This window comes from Elgaria multicarinata, chromosome 3 (assembly GCF_023053635.1).
Source record: "Elgaria multicarinata webbii isolate HBS135686 ecotype San Diego chromosome 3, rElgMul1.1.pri, whole genome shotgun sequence".
Classification (NCBI taxonomy): domain Eukaryota; kingdom Metazoa; phylum Chordata; class Lepidosauria; order Squamata; family Anguidae; genus Elgaria; species Elgaria multicarinata.
Window position 1 is genome coordinate 60,545,970 of NC_086173.1, and position 19,090 is coordinate 60,565,059.

General features: G+C 45.0%; 1 protein-coding gene across 1 annotated transcript in view; it reads left to right on the plus strand.

The window, feature by feature from the left end:
* Positions 1-19,090, plus strand: part of PIK3R5 (phosphoinositide-3-kinase regulatory subunit 5) — a 65,058-nt gene that overhangs the window by 39,369 nt on the left and 6,599 nt on the right. Inside the window, exons 4-13 of the mRNA XM_063120431.1 lie at positions 3,966-4,034; positions 5,787-5,925; positions 8,183-8,252; positions 11,352-11,526; positions 11,992-12,148; positions 12,248-12,331; positions 13,516-14,266; positions 15,802-15,961; positions 16,855-16,980; positions 18,609-18,737. Coding sequence (XP_062976501.1) covers positions 3,966-4,034; positions 5,787-5,925; positions 8,183-8,252; positions 11,352-11,526; positions 11,992-12,148; positions 12,248-12,331; positions 13,516-14,266; positions 15,802-15,961; positions 16,855-16,980; positions 18,609-18,737 — 1,860 coding nt within the window. The remainder of the gene's footprint in view (positions 1-3,965; positions 4,035-5,786; positions 5,926-8,182; positions 8,253-11,351; positions 11,527-11,991; positions 12,149-12,247; positions 12,332-13,515; positions 14,267-15,801; positions 15,962-16,854; positions 16,981-18,608; positions 18,738-19,090) is intronic.

Sequence of the window (19,090 nt, forward strand, 5' to 3'; positions counted from 1 at the left end):
TTTTATAAATTTTATTGTTGCAAGCCACCTTGTGAGGACTTCTGCCCTGAAAGGCGGCCAAGAAATGTTTTAAATAAATAAAGCTTCGGCTATTGGACGGTATAGAAATGCAATATATATATATATATATATTATTGCTATTCTTATTATTACTATTCTTATTCTTATTACTAGTTGTTGTTAACGATGATGGTAATAATAATAATAATAATAATAATAATAATTTTAACGGACCCCAGAACTGTTGTTTTTAAATAGATACTGTTGTTTTTATATTGTTGCTTTTATGTTTTTGATGGTTTTAAATTTTGTATATCTGTTTTTAATGTTGTGATTTTAACTTTTGTAAACTGCCCAGAGAACTTCGGCTATGGGTGGGGTGGGGTATATAAATGTAATAAATAAATAAATAATATCATTTCTATAGTGCCCAATAGACAAAGCTCTCTGAGCAGTTTCAACAATTTTATTGTTATGTTCATTGTTGTTTTTATGTCATTGTGCTTACGTTCACCACTTTGATACCTTTGGGCAAGCAATATATAACTTTGAATAATTAATAATCAAAGGGAAGCAAATGCTCAGTTAGTTTATTTACTATTAATTTATTGTTTTGTTTTTCCTGCAAGGTGGGGGAGGGAGCACCATTTGTATTTCCCTTGTCCTTCATTAGGCACCAAAATGCCTTCAGCCAGCGCTGATCCTGATCTTCTTTGTAGTTGCCTATGAGACTGGGGTAGGTTGCTTGGCGTCAGCTCTGTGCTGGAATGTGCAGGCCGAAGTTCAGTGCTGGTGAGAAGATATTGACTGAGCGCGACCACCTGGGTCGCCTAGGCAAGAGTCAAGTAGAGGCTTCCTACTTCCACTTCCTGCTCTGAGCCACACCTCCCAACTCTGGAGCAATTGTCTCACACCAGACCTTCAGAGTTGTTCAGCAGATTGCATTGCCCCCTCCATTGTTTGCCAGCTATTGTGAAGCGGGGGGGGGGGAGGGCAGAGGAGACGCAGTGGAAAGTCAGGAAAGGAGCCCCCAGCTCTGTGGTTTGGGAAGGGTTGGACCTGACTGCCTCAAGCAGGGTCATGCTAAGGTTGCTGCACAGGGATTAATGTTGCAGGTCTTCCTGTGGAGCCATTAGATAGCAAACTTTTCTTTCTTTCTGTTTAAATTCCTGTCAGACTGTCTGACTTCCTGGCTTTTTAATAGAGGCCCCTGGCTATTTTGAGCTCTCTGTGTCCTAAAAATAGCATTGTGGCTTAGAGGGCACAGACCTGCAGCAGGTGAGAGTCTGTGAGAAGGAAATAATCCAGTCACCTGCCACAGCGCCGTTATGTGCCACAGTGTTTACTAGTCACAAGAGAAGTCGTATCAGTGCTTTAACGATTAGTAGGCTGAGGAGTGGATCTCCCCTCTCTAGGGAATTAACCTGCCCTCTTCCATCTCTAGAAAATACTTGTGATATTTTAAGTTGAGTGCTACATTTCTTCAGTGGATGATTCCCTAAAGCAGTCAGAGAGATGTCATTTTCTAGTGGCTGAAATAATGAAGTCACAACACAAGTAACTCGGTATGGAAGCCTTGATTTCAGTTACCTGTGCTAAATCAATGCCTAGAGCAGCCTTCCCTAATTTGGTGCCCTCCAGATGTTTTGGATGCAACTCCCAGCATCCCTGACCACTGACCTTGCTGGCTGGGGCTGATGGGAGCTTAAGTCCAAAATACCCAGAGGGTGCCAGGTCTGACCTAGAGATTATTGACTGGAACCCTGTTATACTTCCCCTGTTCCGTTTTGCTGTTTAGCTTGCAGCCTGTAGTCGCAAGACTGTTGATTGGGATTAGTTGTATGGAACATACCTTGTTAGTGATAAAACATCTTCACTGCTTTTGGGTATAATTCAAAGTGTCTGGTGTTGGCCTATAAATTCCTACATGGCTTAGGCCTTGGATGTCTGAAGTGCAGTGCTGCCTACTTCCATTTGAATTTCCCATTTGCGAAGATCATTTTCAGGGGCCCTTCTCCAAGTGCCCTCCTCCCTTAGAGTTAGATGGGTGGTGACCTGAGATTGAGACCTCCAATGGCAAGGTTGGTCTCAAAGGTAGGTGTGGTCAAGCACCTGCCGAAGGCCCACAGCCTAGCAGGGGCCTATTGACAAGAGCCCAAAGGAGTTGCCCCTCCTCTTCATCGCTGCAACCAGCTTGTTCACCTGCCTGTCACTCTGGCCCAGTCAATGGTAGTAGTGAGAAGGAGAAGCAGTAGATGCTGCTGCCTGGTTGTTTACTGATCCTCTGTGCACGAGCTGGTAACTTAGAGGCTTGTCTTCTGCAATGCGCTCTACATAGGGCTATCTTTGTGCCTAGTCTGGAAACTTCAACTCATTCAGAATATGGCAGCCAGGTTGGTCACCGGTACACCTAGGGGTAATCATATTACACCAACCTTAAAATCACTTCACTGGCTGCCAGTTAGTTTCCAAGCGAAGTATAAAGTGTTGGTTATTACCTTTAAAGCCCTACATGGTTTGGGTCCAGGTTACCTGTGGGATCAGCTTCTCCCATACAATCCGCCCCACACACTCAGGTCCTCTGGGAAGGGTTTACTCCAGTCAGCCACAACTAGGCTGACAACTTCTGCCGCCCTCAGACTGTGGAATGGCCTGCCGGAGGAGATTCGTCAACTTGACACTCTGAGTTTAAGACTGTAAAGGCTAGTCTCTTCCGTTAGGCCTACCCAGATGAATTTTAAACCTAAGAATTTTAAGATGTTGTGACTGTTATTTTAATATTATATTGGTTTTATGTGCTCTTTTAACTAGTACTATGTATTATATTGTATTTAATGCTCCCCGCCTTGATCCAGAGGGAGAGGTGGGTAAGGAATAAATAAATAAATAAATAAATAAATAATCAAGCAAGCAAGCAAGCAGTAGCTGTGTTGAGAAAGAGGAGGAACCATAGCAGTTGGTAATAATGGTGGCTAGAAAGTAGACTCACTGAGGGTGGATGTTTTGCCCAAGGGCCCTCAAAACCTTCTCTGTGATGATTCCCTAAGTATACTGTAGTATTCCCTTTCCAGAGAGATTTGCCTGGGACCCACTTTATTGAGCTTTGGGTTCTACGTTTAAACCACTGTTTTTGCCCAGGGGGTTGGAGAACTGTAGTGCTTTTCTTGTTTTATATGTGGTTTGTCTTTGCTGTTTTGCTGACTGTGTGCTTTGTTTTGTAATAATGTTAAATGCTATGAGTTTATTATTGTTATTGTTTTGATTTCAGTTGGACTCCACCTTGTATATTTGGCAGGTTATAAGTACTCTGAATTAATATGAATAAATAAAATAATATACCTCTAGGAACTTGGGACCATGCTACATGTTGTGTTACTTTATGGCAAGCTGCTTCTGCATGATAATTCTCCTTACTTGGCTGCAATGTCTGTCTAGTTCAGTTGGTTATGTGAAGAGTTTCTTTACAACAGTGGATACCACCAGGAGTATCAGCATGGACAACCTCTCACATGATCATCAGAATCAATTAACAAATAATGCTAGAGGTTTTTTTAGTTTTAGTTTTTATTTAATATTTTGCCATTTTGCCCCCCAAATAGTGCTCAAAGGCGGCTATCACATAACAACCAATAAATTTAAAACACAATTCAAAATACAACAAGAGAAAAAGAAAGAAATAGCACCAAACAATTAGGAAAAGCCTTCATTGATAGAACAGTTTATATGACATCAGAGTCCTGCCCAAATAAAGTAAATGTGACTGGAGTAAAAAAGAAGAAATCACTTTGCAGTAAGTTTTCACTGGAGCAAGTAACATGCGGTTTGACCTTGGATGGAAAAGCAAATGCGAGTCCTGCTGAGTCACCCACCTGTTGTATTGTAAAGCTTCTAGATATATATAGCTTTTGGTGGTTTTTCTTTGAATAGCTTAACAAACCTTACTTCTTTTCTGTGCATTTTTGCAGGTCCAAGAGAAATGCAACTACGATCTCTTTGCTCCATTGGCCTTGCTCTTCAGCGCAGCTGTCCTGTGTGTAAGTTTTGAGTGGATGTATTATTATTTTTTAATGAGAATCTAAAAATAAGAAAACCAAAAAACACACTTGTGGAAGCCTAGAATTTGCCAACCTGTTCTTAACCTCACAGATGGGCTGTGTTATGGCAGCTAGTAACATTTCTCTAGAGGAATGAATTAGAAAAGGAATGGATTATCTAGAGGAATAAATTAGGAAACATAATAGCAGTTCATACCAAAGGTGAAAGTTAGCTTTTAACATAACACTTCATACCGAGAGAGAGAGAGAGAGAGAGAGAGAGAGAGAGAGATGACACAGCGCATCTGCCCTGACAATCTGTTCCTTTAAATAGCACAGGGTGTTTTTTTCCTTCAGGGCTGCAGATCCTCTGACCCATGGGTCTAACCTGACCGGCAGGGCATCTAGTCCACACTGCCACTTGGGGTTCCTCCAGGAGTGGGGGACTTCAGAAGGCATCTGAGATTGGAGATAAAAGCAGGGATGAGGGGTGTTGGCTGTTGGGACTCACCTGTGTGCTGGTTAGGGTAATGTTAGGGGCAGGACCATGCTTTCTAACATCCTCTGGCTCACAGTGGGCCTAATGGGGTACAATCCAGCCCACCACCACCACCTGTTTCTGCACCCCTGATTTAGTAGGTGTTGTACAAATGGTACTTCCATCATAATAAATACATGTACTATAATTTAAATGACATCATGCATTTGGAAGTAGGTCCAATGGAGTTCAATGGGTCTTACTCCGAGGTCAGTGTTTCTAGAGCTGCAACCTTGATGAGGCAGGCAGCTCCAACTCTGTTGCAGTTCTCGTTCTCCCTACCAAATGAATTGTCCAATCTCTATGTACCAAATTTTTAAGATAATCGCTGTAGGTCATTGGAATATTTGTATGCTTACTCCCAACTCCTGTGATACATGTTCATCGCATGCGGACTGTAATGTCAAGTGATGAGTCTCACACTTGGTTGAGCGATCGTAGATTCTTCACCACTATACAGAGAATGTTTGTATCGCAGGACATCAGTGCTCAGTACTCTTCAACAGAAGCAGTTCAAACAATGAACTTAGGGTCAAGTTGACCTACCAGTGTAAATTTACCTTAAATATTTCTCTGTTCTTTCATTTCATAATATGACTGACTGCAAAGAGTAGAATAAAATGACACTTTAGAACCTATAGTGGTGGGGAGAAAGAATTGGTGCTTTCTGACTGAAACAGTTAGCGTTGTTGGAGGCAGATGATAAGCTGATGGAATTTGAACATAAGCCCACATAGCATTAACCCAGTGCCGGCCCTACCATTAGGTGGCTGTCTCCAGCAGCAGATGCTGGGATGTGGCAGTGAGGTGTTGGAGGAGAGAGCTGTGTCCCACATGGCCTGCCTAAGCTAGCCTGCTGAATTCAGGTATGGTGGAGGATGCTGTCTCAGTTCCTGTGTTAAAAAAATAATCAACTGCAGTCCAGTTAGTTTTTGTACATGAAATGGGGGTGGGGGGTATCTTCTTCACCTCACGCAGCAACATATCTTGGCCTGGCCCTGCAGTAACCCATTTTCTTTGTCTTTAGTGGCTTCCTTGTGATGATTGTATTGAAGTAATTTGGTTTCTGTGGTGGCAACTGAATCCGGGGGAGGAGGTGATGGTTAAAATGGTTGAATCTCTACAGCTGAAGGAGCGTCTGGAAAGGTTGGCCTCAGATTCTTGGGATCCTGCTGAGTGGTTTTTTTTTTATCCCTTTACTCTTTTGTCTTTAGATCCCCCACTTTCCTTCCAATTCTGATTTGCTTCTGAGAGCCATGAAGACATACCGTGGCTTCCTCACCTGGCCTGTGCCGTACTGCGACATCTGCCGGGAGCTACTGACCTTCATCAGCAATGAACTCAAGGCCCCAGGTAGGTATCCAAGTGGTCTGCCCTGGATGGATTCCCTCAGCCCTTTGTGGTGCTGAGTTTGCTTTTCAGGGGTTGTAGCTCAGTGCTAGACCACCTGCTTTACATGCAGAAGGTCCCAAGTTCTTTGGCATCTCCAGGAAGGGTTAGGAAAAAAACTGCCTGAAAACCTGGAGAGCCGCTGCCAGTCAGTGTCAACAAAACTGGGCTAGATGGACTAATGGTCTGGCATCATGTAAGGCTGCTTTCTCTTCTTCTTGGGAAGGAGGGTTGGTGTTGATGAATGACAGAGATGCCTAAAGCTGCATGGATAACATTTACAGGTTATAGAGTCATGGAAGTTTGTGCTGTGTTTTGAAATGGAGTGAGTTGCATACAACATACAAGGGCTATTGCCGAATGCACTTATTGTCAGACATTCATCACCAAGTCTGCTTTGAACACGCTCTTAGCCTACATGTGCTCGCATGGGGGCTGCCAGAAGGAATTACTTGTGTCAGCATACTCTGCAGCCTGCACAACATTTGAAAATGTTGTGGCCTGTGTTAATGCAGTGGCTGGATGCCAGGGGTGGGAAATGTGTGGCTCTCCAGATGTTGGATGATGGGAGTTGCTGTCCAGCAACATCTGGCAGGCTTTACATTCTCCATCCCTACTGTATTTTATCATTATAGAAGCCAGTGCATGGGCCAAGAGCTTTTTGAAGACAGGGCTGCCTCCTCATTTGAAGAAATCTTATTCTATGTATTGCATTTGTTCTCAAGCCAGAAGAATTCTTGTGTGCATCTAATGAACTGGATACTGATCCATAAAAAGTTTATACTATGAAATATGTGGCAATCTTTAACAATTCTGTTTTACCACTTATAGAGTACTTTTTGCATGTTCAAGGTGTCTATCTTACAAGAACACTGTGAGGTAGGACAGTATTAGCCCTTATTGAAGGGATTGGGGCTGACTGAATAATAGCATGCCTAAAGCCACCTCATGAGTTCGTGGCTGAGGTGAGATTTCAGCCAGAGACTTAAGGGCTTGCTCTTCTAAGTGCATCAACCCATGACTGTCCTTTAGTTCAGTTTTCATTCCAAGGAAGAACATCTCTTGTTTAAAGTAATTTGCCTGTCAAAATGGGTGCGGTTACACTCTTTTGCTCTCCCACTCCACATTCAGGGCACAAATGACTCATTAGAATGCTCTAGTAACAACAGAGGATCCATTCAGGTAGCTTTGGACTTTGAATGGGCAACTGCATCAGAGAATTTCCATATGATACTTGGGGACCTGTGCTCTCTTCCAGGCCTTAATGAGCTTGGACTCAGCTACCGTCAGTGATCACTACTCATCAGAGCTCTTATGCTTTTATGCAAGTAGAAACTTCTTAATTAGGCTGTGTTGGCAGTCAGCCTTCTGTTGCTCCTCATTAAGCAGTTTTCCCAATTAAAAGAAGAGGCTTTCTTAAAGTGTCTTAGTGCCGGGAATTGTTTCTCCAACCAGTAACAGATTTAATTTCATGTCTCGCTTAGAATGGTCCATTAATACAATTAGAGAAGAAAACCTGGCATGCCCCTTCTGATTTCCTGGTTAGACGGCTGACTTCATTTCTGCTTTAGTTTCAGGGTTTAGGTTCAGTTTTACCCAAATGACTTCCATTCCTAGCAAAGCTGAAGTTTCAGCCTTCTCCAACCTGGTGCTCCCCAGAAGTGTTGGACTACAAGTCCCATCATTCCCCTCAATGGTCTTGCTGACTGGGGATGATGGGATGGGTGTTGCAGCCAATACACTGGGAGGGCACCAAGTTGGGGAAGGCTGTTTCAAAGAGCGGAGACTCCTTTATTAGGAAGGGCCTGCAAGCACTATTTGGATTCCTCTGTCAAATGGCTGAAGATGCAAACACTCTGGTGTCCATGAGCCTAAATGTATTGGACTGGCACCAAATATTGGGGGAAATAAATGTTGGTCAAAAGGTATAAAACTGTTTGCAGATAGACCTAAGATGGCCTCCAGGAAATGGTATTCAAGTATCTGCTGCAGTATTCCCTAACCTGGTGCCCTCCACGTGTTTTGGATTTCAACTCTCATCAGCCCCAGCCAGCATGGCCAATGGTCAGGAATGCTGTGAGTTGTAGTCCAAACCGTATGGAGGAGCGCACTAGGTTGGGGAATGCTGGTCTACTGCATCTCGGTGGTCCAATTCTGTAAGGTCCCAAGGAGAACCCAGGTGCTATCGCTGTGGTGTTTGACCTGTTCCCTTTCTTTTCAGGAATTTCATATCAACGACTGGTTAGGGCAGAGCAGGGGCTGCCTTCGAAGAGCTGTGAGAGTTCCACTGTGTAAGTAGTACATGCAAATGACTTGCCTTCTATTAATGACTAGAGAAGAAGAGCTTTGTGGGATGCTCTTCACTTCTTCTCTCCCCCCTGCCCACCCCCATGGGCCTCTTTTAGCCAAGCCTCAGCCCCAGCATTTATTTTAAACAAAGCTCATCCCTCAAAGGTAAGAAGAAAGGATAAGTTAAAGTAGAATGTATTTCCTTCACCACTGGGTAGCTGGGTGGTGAAGGAAATCCTTCCCTGCATTCATACCACCTATTGGGCTCCCAAATCAGAAGGTGATGTTTCTGGCAGACTTTAGCCCTGGCATATTCTTGAAATTAAGCACCATGGCTACTCCCCTCCCCATCCCAGTAGCCAGGAATGCGCAATAACTTAAGCCAACCTTCCCCAACCTAATGCCCTACAGATGTTTAGGACTACAACTCTCAGCATTCCTTTTCATTGGCCCTGCTGGCTGATGGGAGTTGAAGTCCAAAAATCTGGAGGGCACTAGGTTGGGGAAGGCTGCCATAAGCATTGTGTAAAGTTCATTGGTCACCTTCCTTGGCTTGAAGCCTGTTCTAGAGCTAGATACATTGGTGTGAATAGAATAATCAGATAGAAACTGAATTCTTAAAGCACTTTCAGAAGCTTTTCTTTCTGTAATTTCCCACGTTCACACTAAGTGCAAAGTACTCTTTACTTCTGATCAGCAATGGATGAATCTGTCAATTTTGGTTTCTCTTGCTTTGTCATTTTTCCAATCTATAGTCTGTTTTGTTTCATTTCTGCATCAGTTTTGCAAAAAAAAAGTCCACATTAAAAAGCATATGCATTTTCCTTCACATTCCTGCTTATATAAGGCCATTTGTATGAATTGTTGCCAAATATCTACATTTTTGTGAGCAATTTCCTCTACTATAATGCATTTTTACAATACATACATTTTAATACATATGTATGCATTTTGTGTGCATATTTTAACTGAAGAAATGCTTTGCAAAATTCAGAAAAGTGTGAATCTCAAAGTATAATAATTTTTCTGTTCATGTATTTATTTGGAAGTGCAGTTTAGATAAATTCACATTTAAATGCAAACCAAACAAACGCCTCCCTCATTCCTACTTCTGATGCTGCTTTCATTCTCTCTGCTAAGCCAGGCTTTACAAAAGAGCTACTCACACTTCTGCTAAATACTGTGCAAGTTGCAATACCATGGCTACATTTCAAAACTTCGATGCTTGCACGGCAGCTGCTTGTTATGACAGTCTTCTTGTTAGAGTTGTTAGCGATGGATGCTCTCTCTTGTACTCCATGGAGGAAATAATTGGAAGAACCAGATTATTTTTGCCAAATGCCTTTCAGGTGTTGGGCAGAACAACCTGAGCCCAGTTCTGGTATCTGTAGATTGGGCCTGTACAATAGTACCTTAATATGAGCCATCACTATTGTCCACTTTCCTCCCACTAAGAACATAAGAACACAAGAAGTGCCATGCTGGATCCAGGCCAGCACTCTGTTGACACTGTGGCCAACCAACTGTCGACTAGGGACCCACAACTAAAACATGGTGCAACAGAACCGTCCCACCTGTGTTCCCCAGCAACTGTGTTCCCCACACTAGAGGCATTCAAGAGGCAGCTGGACAACCATCTGTCAGGGATGCTTTAGGGTGGATTCCTGCATTGAGCAGGGGGTTGGACTCGATGGCCTTGTAGGCCCCTTCCAACCCTGCTATTCTATGATTCTATGATTCTATGGTGCATATAGGCTTATTGCCTTTGATACTGGAACAGGGTATGACAGCATTGGGGTGTCATACAAGGGGTGGTTACGAAGCGCTCTGGTTAACTCTCTGTTAGGCTTTAGGTCTTGCTGCTCATGCTTGCTGCCCTCCAGATGTTTTGGACTGCAATTCCCATCATCCCCAGCCAACATGGCCAATGGATGGGAATTATGGGAGCTGTAGACTAAAACATCTGGAAGGTACTGCATTGTTTACTCATGATTATTTATTTATTCATTATTTTATTCATTTCTTTTCTATGCTGTCCAACAACCGAAGCTCTCTGAGCGGTTCGCAACACCTTGCAAGATAAAATACAGCATAACAATTTAAATGTGCAAAAAATTTAAAAAATTAAATTGCTAAAAACAATTTCAGTGAAATGCTAGGCCTGTTAAAACAGTTGGCATGAATGCCCCATCATATGCCTCTAAATATCTGGGAGTAGAGGGCAGCCTTAACATGGCACCAATAAGATGGCAGTGTTGGTGCCAGGAGGGCCCCAGTGAAAAGATCATGCCATAAGCAGGGGCGGGGGACTTCTGTGAAGGGTCTCTCCCTTGGAGGAGGCATGCATGTGAATGCCTCCAATGTTTTCTAATGGAAGCCCACGACGGACCTCTGGAGGCCTCCTTGCCACCTCACTACCTTGAAATAAATTTGAGAAAGCAGGATAAGGTGAGAAGCATGGATAAAAATGGATGCATTTTTGGATCCGCTCAGCCTCTATAGTTGCCTGGGTCCAATCCTAAATGGATCTAGGTGCGATAAGGTGCCAACCTATGAAATCTGGTGTCTATAACACCCCCTCCCTATCCAGACTTCAATCCATATCTAGATGGATTATGGGTAGGAAGGAGTGAGGGTTAGTTGCTGACCGTAGAAGCTTGCAACATTTCTCTGCGGGCTGCTATGTAAGACATCTGAGCTATGTCAATATTACGGAAACTGGCACTTTCAAAGCATGGAAATTCATACAAGCAGACCACACATGGTGGGTGCAGTTAAATGGGAAGATGGTGCCATCTGCTGGGGTTTCAATGTGAAGTCATTGCAATGAAGTTGCAATGTATCACTGCATTTTTCTCCTCTTATGCAGAGATACAATGATAGCCCATAGATCAGCTTTCCCCAACTTGGTGCTCTCCAGATGTGTTGGATGCCAATCCCATCATTCCCAGCCAGAATGCTGGAGGGCACCAAGCTGGGGGAGGCTGCCATAGATTATGAAACTGGTCAGTGACCCCATGGCAGACCTGCTCCAGACTCACACAGCAAGTTGTTGCTCTTTTGGATTCTGAATTGGGCTATTGAATGCCTTCTCCCTCCAGAACAGTCCTGTTGTTGAACCCGTCGGAGGTTGATGGGGAATTTCTATCAGTTGCTGAGAAGCTGAGTGCCACAGAGCATTCCCAGCATGCGCTCCTGCTGATGCTTGTAGAGCATATCTACCAAGCTAACTTCGGGACCAAATGTGACCTGGGAAGATTACGTCAAGTTCTGAAGGTAGGGAAAGTTTTGAATATGTCAGTGCATTTGAACATGGAAGTGAATGTGTAGCATGCTGAATAGAAGGTCAGTGCATCGGTGCAGCATACATAGCTCTATTGGGTGTGATATTTAAGCTGCAGCAGTTCTCACTTTTGGTGTAACTGCCCATTTTCATGCCAAATGAAGTGGTGCTGGTGTAACTAAGAAGCTGGCTTGGATTGAAGAGTGTCAGAATGAAAAGTAAGTATTAAATTGCTCAACCTGGACACTCTAAGCAAGAGGTGACATCTTTACAGCCATTTGGTTCAGAAAGTAAATGGTTTCCCCCGAATGACAGCAGTCACTAATTGTGTGATGTTGAATTTCAGTGCTTACTAACTGTGAATTGAGTGTAATATGTGAAATAGCCAAGCATGGTGGAAGAAACTGCATCCTGTGAGGCAAAACCTACCTTCTGTTGACCTTTTTCTCTCACTGTAGCTGAAGCCTGTGGAAGAGCTCCTGGAGATATTTGCCAGGACCACGGAAGCCCAGGAGATGGCAGCTGTGACCAGCAATGACCCTTCCGCGACCAGAGAGCAGCTGGAATCAGCCTTGCTGGAAATTGCAAAGGCAGCAGGACTGCCTGAAATCACAGGTGAGAAAGCTAAGGCAATTTCTGCACATGTGTATTTGAACACTGTCTCCACCCTGTTGGAGCCCAGTTCTCTCTTAACTTGGCTATTTGTCTCTTCAGGGAAAGGCCAGCCAAACAAGCTCCACCTGATCCCCATCCCTGTTGCCCGCTGTTACACCTACAGATGGGATAAAGATAATTTTGGTAAGCAGAAAACATGGAAGCAAATTTTGATTCTGGGAGAAATGTCTTGGTACCATCGTAGATGTCTGTGCATGGCTGCGTACATTTTCATGTGTTGAAGGGAGAGGGAGTGACCTCATAAAACTGACAACATTGGTTGTAATTTAGTGGGACCCTACATCTTCAAACCTGAGGCTGATCTTGAGCAGCGTATATAAAAGTAATCCAAAATATGACTATGCCTTTAAAACAGCCTATGCTGACTGCTCACCATAATTAGGAGAGGAATAGAGTTTGGCTATATACTGAAAAATCTGGTCTTACAAACAAAAGTTTTCTGAGGAAATGTAGAAACAGCACCACATTCTGGAGTTGCCATCGATTGACTAGACCTCATTGACCCAAGATAATTTGGGTTGAAAAGACAATCGCATTGATCTTATTTACTATGTATCACTGTTTTTTATTTATTATTTATTTATTAAAGCATTTGTATCTCGCCCTATATCATTGGGATCTCAGGGCGGCGTACAGATAAAATCAAACAGTATAAAACAATAAAGAATGCACACAGCTAAAATTGTATTAAGCTGTTAACAAGCTAAAAATAGTAGAAAATTTAAAAGCAATAAATAAAAAAAGCAATAAACTATGTGCAGCTTTAGCCCGCAAAGGCTTTGATAAAAAGCCACACTTTAATTTGGCACGGAAATGAAGCCAGCATCGGTACCAATCGGGCCTCTAAGGGGAGGGCATATCCCTAACCATGGTGCCATAACAGAGAAAGCCCTCTCTCATGTCCCACCATAAGGTATGACTCACTTTGATGGGACACAGAGGAGGCTTTTATTAATGTCAAAATTTACCTAAGGTAGTTTGGGGTTGAAAAGACAATTGTATTGACTTTATTTACTATGTATGCCCACTTTCATCATTCTTAAATGTCAGCTCTCTGAGACAGCATGATGTGCATGTCAACCTGGGATCAATTCTTGTAAACTTGTATGTAAAACTATTTGCCTTGCAAGTGACTATACCTTTTGCGGTCCTTTTGTTCTGTCTTGTGATTTCTGCAGAGGGTTTCCCCTTTCCTTTGGGGAGTTGTAAACTGACACGTCTGAAGGGTTGGAGAAGGTTGCTTTAAACTGTGTTGGGTTTCCTGCACTATCCTTAATTTCTATTTTGTGTCTCTGCCCTTGTCGCAGACATCTTGAACGAGATAATAGACAAAGAAGGGGACTACCCGAAACCAGTCGTTTTGGAAGATGAGGAGGAAGAAGAGGAGGAGGAGGAGGAGGCGGAGGAGGTCAACAGCTGCTTTTCAGAAAGAGGGTCTTTGCTGTCTACCCTTTCCTCTGTCTCCAAAGGCTCTGTGTATTCAGCATTGTGGGAGGGTAGCCCACGAGACTCACAGGTGTCGGTTCTCTCCACGCTTTCTAAAGACTCTGAGCTCTCGCTGGCCTCTAAAAAGTCCTTGACGTCTTTCGTCTCTAGCCTGAAGAACTGCATGGATAGTGGCTATATGGAGGACAGTGATGAGAGCGCTCTTGAATTGATGGGCCGCTTGGACCTAAAGGAGGAGAAAGTATCTCCCCGGCATCGGCTGAGCAACAGAATCTACAAGTTGTTCAAGAGCAAGAGCCAGCTGATCCTCAGCAGAGAGCTGAGGGATGTTTCCGAGGTCGCCTCGCTGTCGCTGCCTTTGCGCCGGGCAGAGAGCCTGTGCAACCCCGTGGCCAGGGAACGCATCCCGGCACGCTCCCGGCGGGCCCAGTCTCTACCGCAACATGTGCTGAGCGCCACGCTTTCACAGAATCACGCGCCACAGAATACCTGCATCCAGCGCAGACCCTTCTTGAGCTGTGACGAGGATACAAAGATCTCGACGCTGCGAGTGGTTGTGTTTGGTTCTGACCGCATTTTGGGGAAAGTGGCCCGGGCTTACAGCAACCTGAAGTGAGTGGGAGGGCAGCCACTGGCTCCTGTTCTCTTCAGTCCCTGCCCAGGCCCTATTTCTCAGTACTAAGGGGATCAGCTAGCAAACACCTGTTTCCTCTGACATCCTTACACTCTCTGTGCTGTTCCGTTGGACCAGGGAGTCAGTAAGAAGGTTCCCTCTCGGGTTTTGTTGTCGAGGTTCATCAGACAAGCATTTTATCGCACTCTTGCTACTGCCCACTTACGGATGTGTGCGTGTCCTTTAGATGATGTCATCTGCCTCCCAAGCACCTCCCACTCCTTCTCACCTTTTTCCATTGCAAAATGGACCCCTTTTAATCTGACTTTAAAAAAAAAAAAAAACTAGAATGTGCTGCAAACTCTTGCTGTGTGCAAGAGAAGCGGTGCAGTAAAAATGCCCCCTGAAAGGGCCACATGGTCCTTGTTTACTTCCTCTTTCTTCTCCGGCTAGAAAGGGGAAGTATCATGGAATAGGAGTGGGGGTGGAGAAGCGATGGTAAGGAAATACGATTTCTTCCCCACCCATTTGATGACGCTCGTCATGTCATTACCTACTGTCATATGCTCTGTTATCCTTTCATGCCAGCAAAGGGGAATTCTGAAATAGCCTCTGTGCTATTTCAGTGTTTAGCAGGGATATTGGGGACTGACTTACCCCCCACCAGACTCTCTGTGGACCAGATAACATCTATGGGTGCGGCCACACCAATGGACATCAGCGCCTTGACTCCCCACCCGTTTGCCTTTCTCCATGTTGGGAGAGTCATGTGTCTCTTTTAGCATGGAGAAAGGGATTCTGCCAATGCTGGGAGTTGGTGATAGCTTTGCGTGGTGAATGGGGGCAGCACCCACTGCACAAAGCCACTCAGACAGGATTGGGAAGAGTGTCCTATTTTCCCAGTGCCAGCAGAGTCCCCTGCATGGGGTCAAAGATGGCTGCATCAGTCTAAACATCTATATAGCTAGTGAATTAAGGGACCAAGAACAAGAAAGGTGCCCACTGAATGATTCATGTATCTCCCTCTGTATGAACGACACTATCCAACAGTAACTTTCCAAGAGTATCCATGAATATCCATGACTATCTCACTCAGTATATACAGCACTATCCAAAAGAGTGAGATACTCAGTTTTTGCCATTCCATTCTACCCTCCCTTATGGGACCAAGAAACTTTTCTAGGGTGGGGAGATTCCTCCAAGGGGTGGGGCTTGGAGGCCAAGCCCCACTCACTGCAGGATCCCAAGGAGGCTCCATGGGCCTGATGTGGAATTCCATGGGCCAGAGGTTCCCCATTGTTGGTGTGCAGTATGTCTAACATCCGCTCCCAACTTGGAGCTATCCTGATGTTTTGGGCTACATTTCCCAGGATGCCTGAGGATTGGCTCTGTTGGCTGGGGCTGATGGGAGTTGAAGTCCAAAAGCATCTGGAGGCCACCAGATTGGGGAAGGCTGCGTGACAGTGTTGTATCTCTCCTTTGCACCTCTTGATGGCTGCTGCCTTTTCTTCATGCTCTTATTCCGTCACTGCAGAGCTCAAGAAAGCAGCTGCCCCTGGCTGACTCGGTACTTCAGACTGAAGTTTTACTATGTCCCTGTGAAGAGGAATGGTCCTACCTCATCTGCACTGACCTACCTTCCTCCTTCCTCTCCTGCTTTAGGAGAGCCTCATTCTCGTGTCTCTGGATCGATGGTATGCTCTCGAGACATGACAGGCTGATGATGATCTTGTTCTGTCCTGCCATGTGGCATAAGCTCTGCATCTATAGCAGCTGACAGTGCTTGTTTGTTTGAGGGAACCTCCTTGCTTGCAATGTTATCTGAGAGAACCTGATGAGCTCTCCGGTTGTTCTTATCTGTAGAATGGGGAGATGTTCGCTGCCCTGTGCAGTCTCCAAAATACAGCTTCTGTAAATGAGCATTTGAATGGAGTCATCTCTGTCTACGTTTGCCTCTGGTGGCTGCTAAGCAGAAGCAAGCGGAGCTGATATGGACATGACGGGAGAAGCCACTGCTGACCAAGTCATGCCCGCTTCTCTGCATCTGCAACTTTGGGCTGATAGGGTGGATGGAGTAAGCTTAAGAGGCATAACTAGGCAGAGGGATCTGGGAAGCCAAGAGCACAGCTTGGCATGTGTTCGCTTCACTGAGCGAGTCCTTCTGTCGCACCTCCTTAGTCTGCAGCCTGCAATCCAATCCCGCATTCGGTCATTTTGACAACGGCATTCTTAGGGGTTAGTTAGGTCATGAATATTGCCAAGATGCAGTGGGGGAATTGAGATGGGGGGTGCGTATGCAAGAGCTTCAGATGCCGGGCAGCTCCCATCGCATCCATGTGAACCAGCTGCAGTGCATTGAGCTGCTGTATGTTCAGCGCAATATGCAGTGTGAATTGGGGCTTGTATGTGGCAGCCCCAAGACAGTGGCCACTGCACAGCAGGACATTCAGCTTGGACCTGCCTGGATATTGGGGAGGTGTTTGGGCACTCTCCTGCTAGGGGGAGGTCTGGGAGGGTCTGGGGTGTGATACGGTCTGGCCTTCAGTAGAAACGGATCTGCTAATGGAGTGTGTTTCTTTGATTTTAGGATCCTGGTTTGGCAGGGAAGGAGAACAGCACAAATGATATCTCACTCTACATAGGTATGCTGGATCCATGGTACGAGCGCAATGTTCTTGGGCTAATGAACCTCCCCACGGATGTTCTATGCCAGGTATGTCCTCGCTCTCTAAAGTAGCACAGCATGGCAAGGTCCTATATGGTTGTAAGGGTGCACAGCAAGGTCCTACACTGCTTGTCTTCATTTGCTATTACCTATGAGTTGGAAATCATTTTTTTTGCCAAGCTTGGGACACAGGGATCCCATGCATAAAGCTAAGGCAAGGAGCAGGCAAAGTAGTTATAATTGGGAAGGGGGAAGAGAAGGGATTCCTACCCCCTGGAATATTGAATGCCCTTTCTATGAATTTTCTGCTTTATTATTATTTTTAAGCCTCTCTACCTTTTACCTATGATGGAATAAGGAAAAAATGGCTCTGGGGTAGGAAATCTCTTTCAACCCAAGGGCCCTTGAGGGCCACATTCCATGGATGGGCAGGGCTGAAAGCAAACAGTTGAACCAAAGCCAAAAGGAGGTGGAGCCAAAATAATAAAAAATAAGTACAAGCATATTATAGCTTAATGCCCTTACTGACAGTAACTAGGAAAGCATTTCAACCTTTTATAACAGGGAGGAAATTGCACTAAAGCCAGAAACTATTCAGCACTGGGTAGGCCTCAACTTGAGTACTGTGTCCAATTCTGTGCACTGCACTTCAAGAAGGATACAGACAAGCTGGAAGGGGTTCAGAGGAGGGCAATGAGGATGATCAGGGGTCTGAAAACAAGGCATTATCATCATCATCATCATCATCATCATCATCATCATCATCATCATCATCTATTTCTTACTCGCCTCTCCCTTTGGATCTCTATGAGGAGAGACTGAAAGAACTTGGCATGTTTAGCCTGGAGAAGAGAAGACTGAGGGGAGACATGATAGCACTCTTCAAATACTTGAGAGGTTGTCTCACAGAGGACAACCTTCTTGATCATCCCAAAATGCAGGACATAGAATAATGGGCTAAAGTTACAGGAAGCCAGATTCCGGCAGGACATCAGGAAAATCTTCCTGTTAGAGCAGTATGACAATGGAACCCAACTGCCTAGGGAGGTTTTTGGCTCTTCCACCCTAGAGGCCTTCAAGAGGCAGCTGGACAGCCATCTGTCAGGGATGCTTTAATGTGGATTCCTGCATTGAGCAGCGGGTTGGACTCAATGGCCTTATAGGCTCCTTCCAACTCTGCTATTCTATGATTCTATGAAAACCACCAAACAATTGGTTGTTGGGGGAATGGGGCTGGGGCCCTCTGGGGGAATCCCAGACTGCAGGATTGGGCCCCCAGAAGGTTTTCCACCCCTGTTCTAGCTAGTGAATGAAAGGTACTGGAATTGCTGACAAGCATTTAATGAGCATGAAATTTGTTAAGTATTGTTTTAAATTTGTTTTGTGTTCTGAGTAACTTTAAACATACTAGATAGTTGGATGTAGGGTTTTGCTATTTTTCCCTGGCTTGTCCTTAGGCCCCAGCACTGCAAAGAGCAGGGTGGGTTGGGGTGGGTTGCGAATGTTCTCTTGCCCTTGGGAGTTGCCTTTCCAGGAAGGGTAAGAAAGGGGTTTCTGGAGCAGGTGCTGGCAGCAGATGAACCGCCAGGTCTACACCTGGGCCCCGTTGGGTGTCTGCCCTGTACAAGAGATTTGTGTGAGTTGTGAGGGTTGCTCTCTTCTTGCTCTTCCTGTAGCAATCCGTCAAACCCGAGGGGGAACTCCCAGAGGAAACGGCAGAGCAGCTTCCCATCCTCGCTGACATGATTCTTTACTACTGTCGCTTTGCTACCCACCCGGCGCTGCTGCAGGTTTACCAGACCGAGGTGAGTTTGGTCAGGACTGTTGCTTATGATTGGCCAAGCAGCAAAAGGTTTTCTTCCTGCGTCCCTGAAAAGAGAAGTATCCACACTTTGTTTTCTGCTTGGCCAGGGCCAGCAGCATAGGTTGGGCCTCTGTGAGCTGGGCCATCGCTGTCACTTCGTACACAAAATGGATCTAGGAAACTTGCAACTTGGTGTCAGCCAACACTGGGCTCATGTGCATCCTTCCCTTGGTAGTTACTCCAAATGTTAGTGGTGCCTTAACGACAGGGAAATTGGAAGCTCTCCTGCTCTGCTTATTCCAAGTAATTAACACAGGACCTGCCAGCAAGCAATTTTCTTCTGTTAGACAGAAG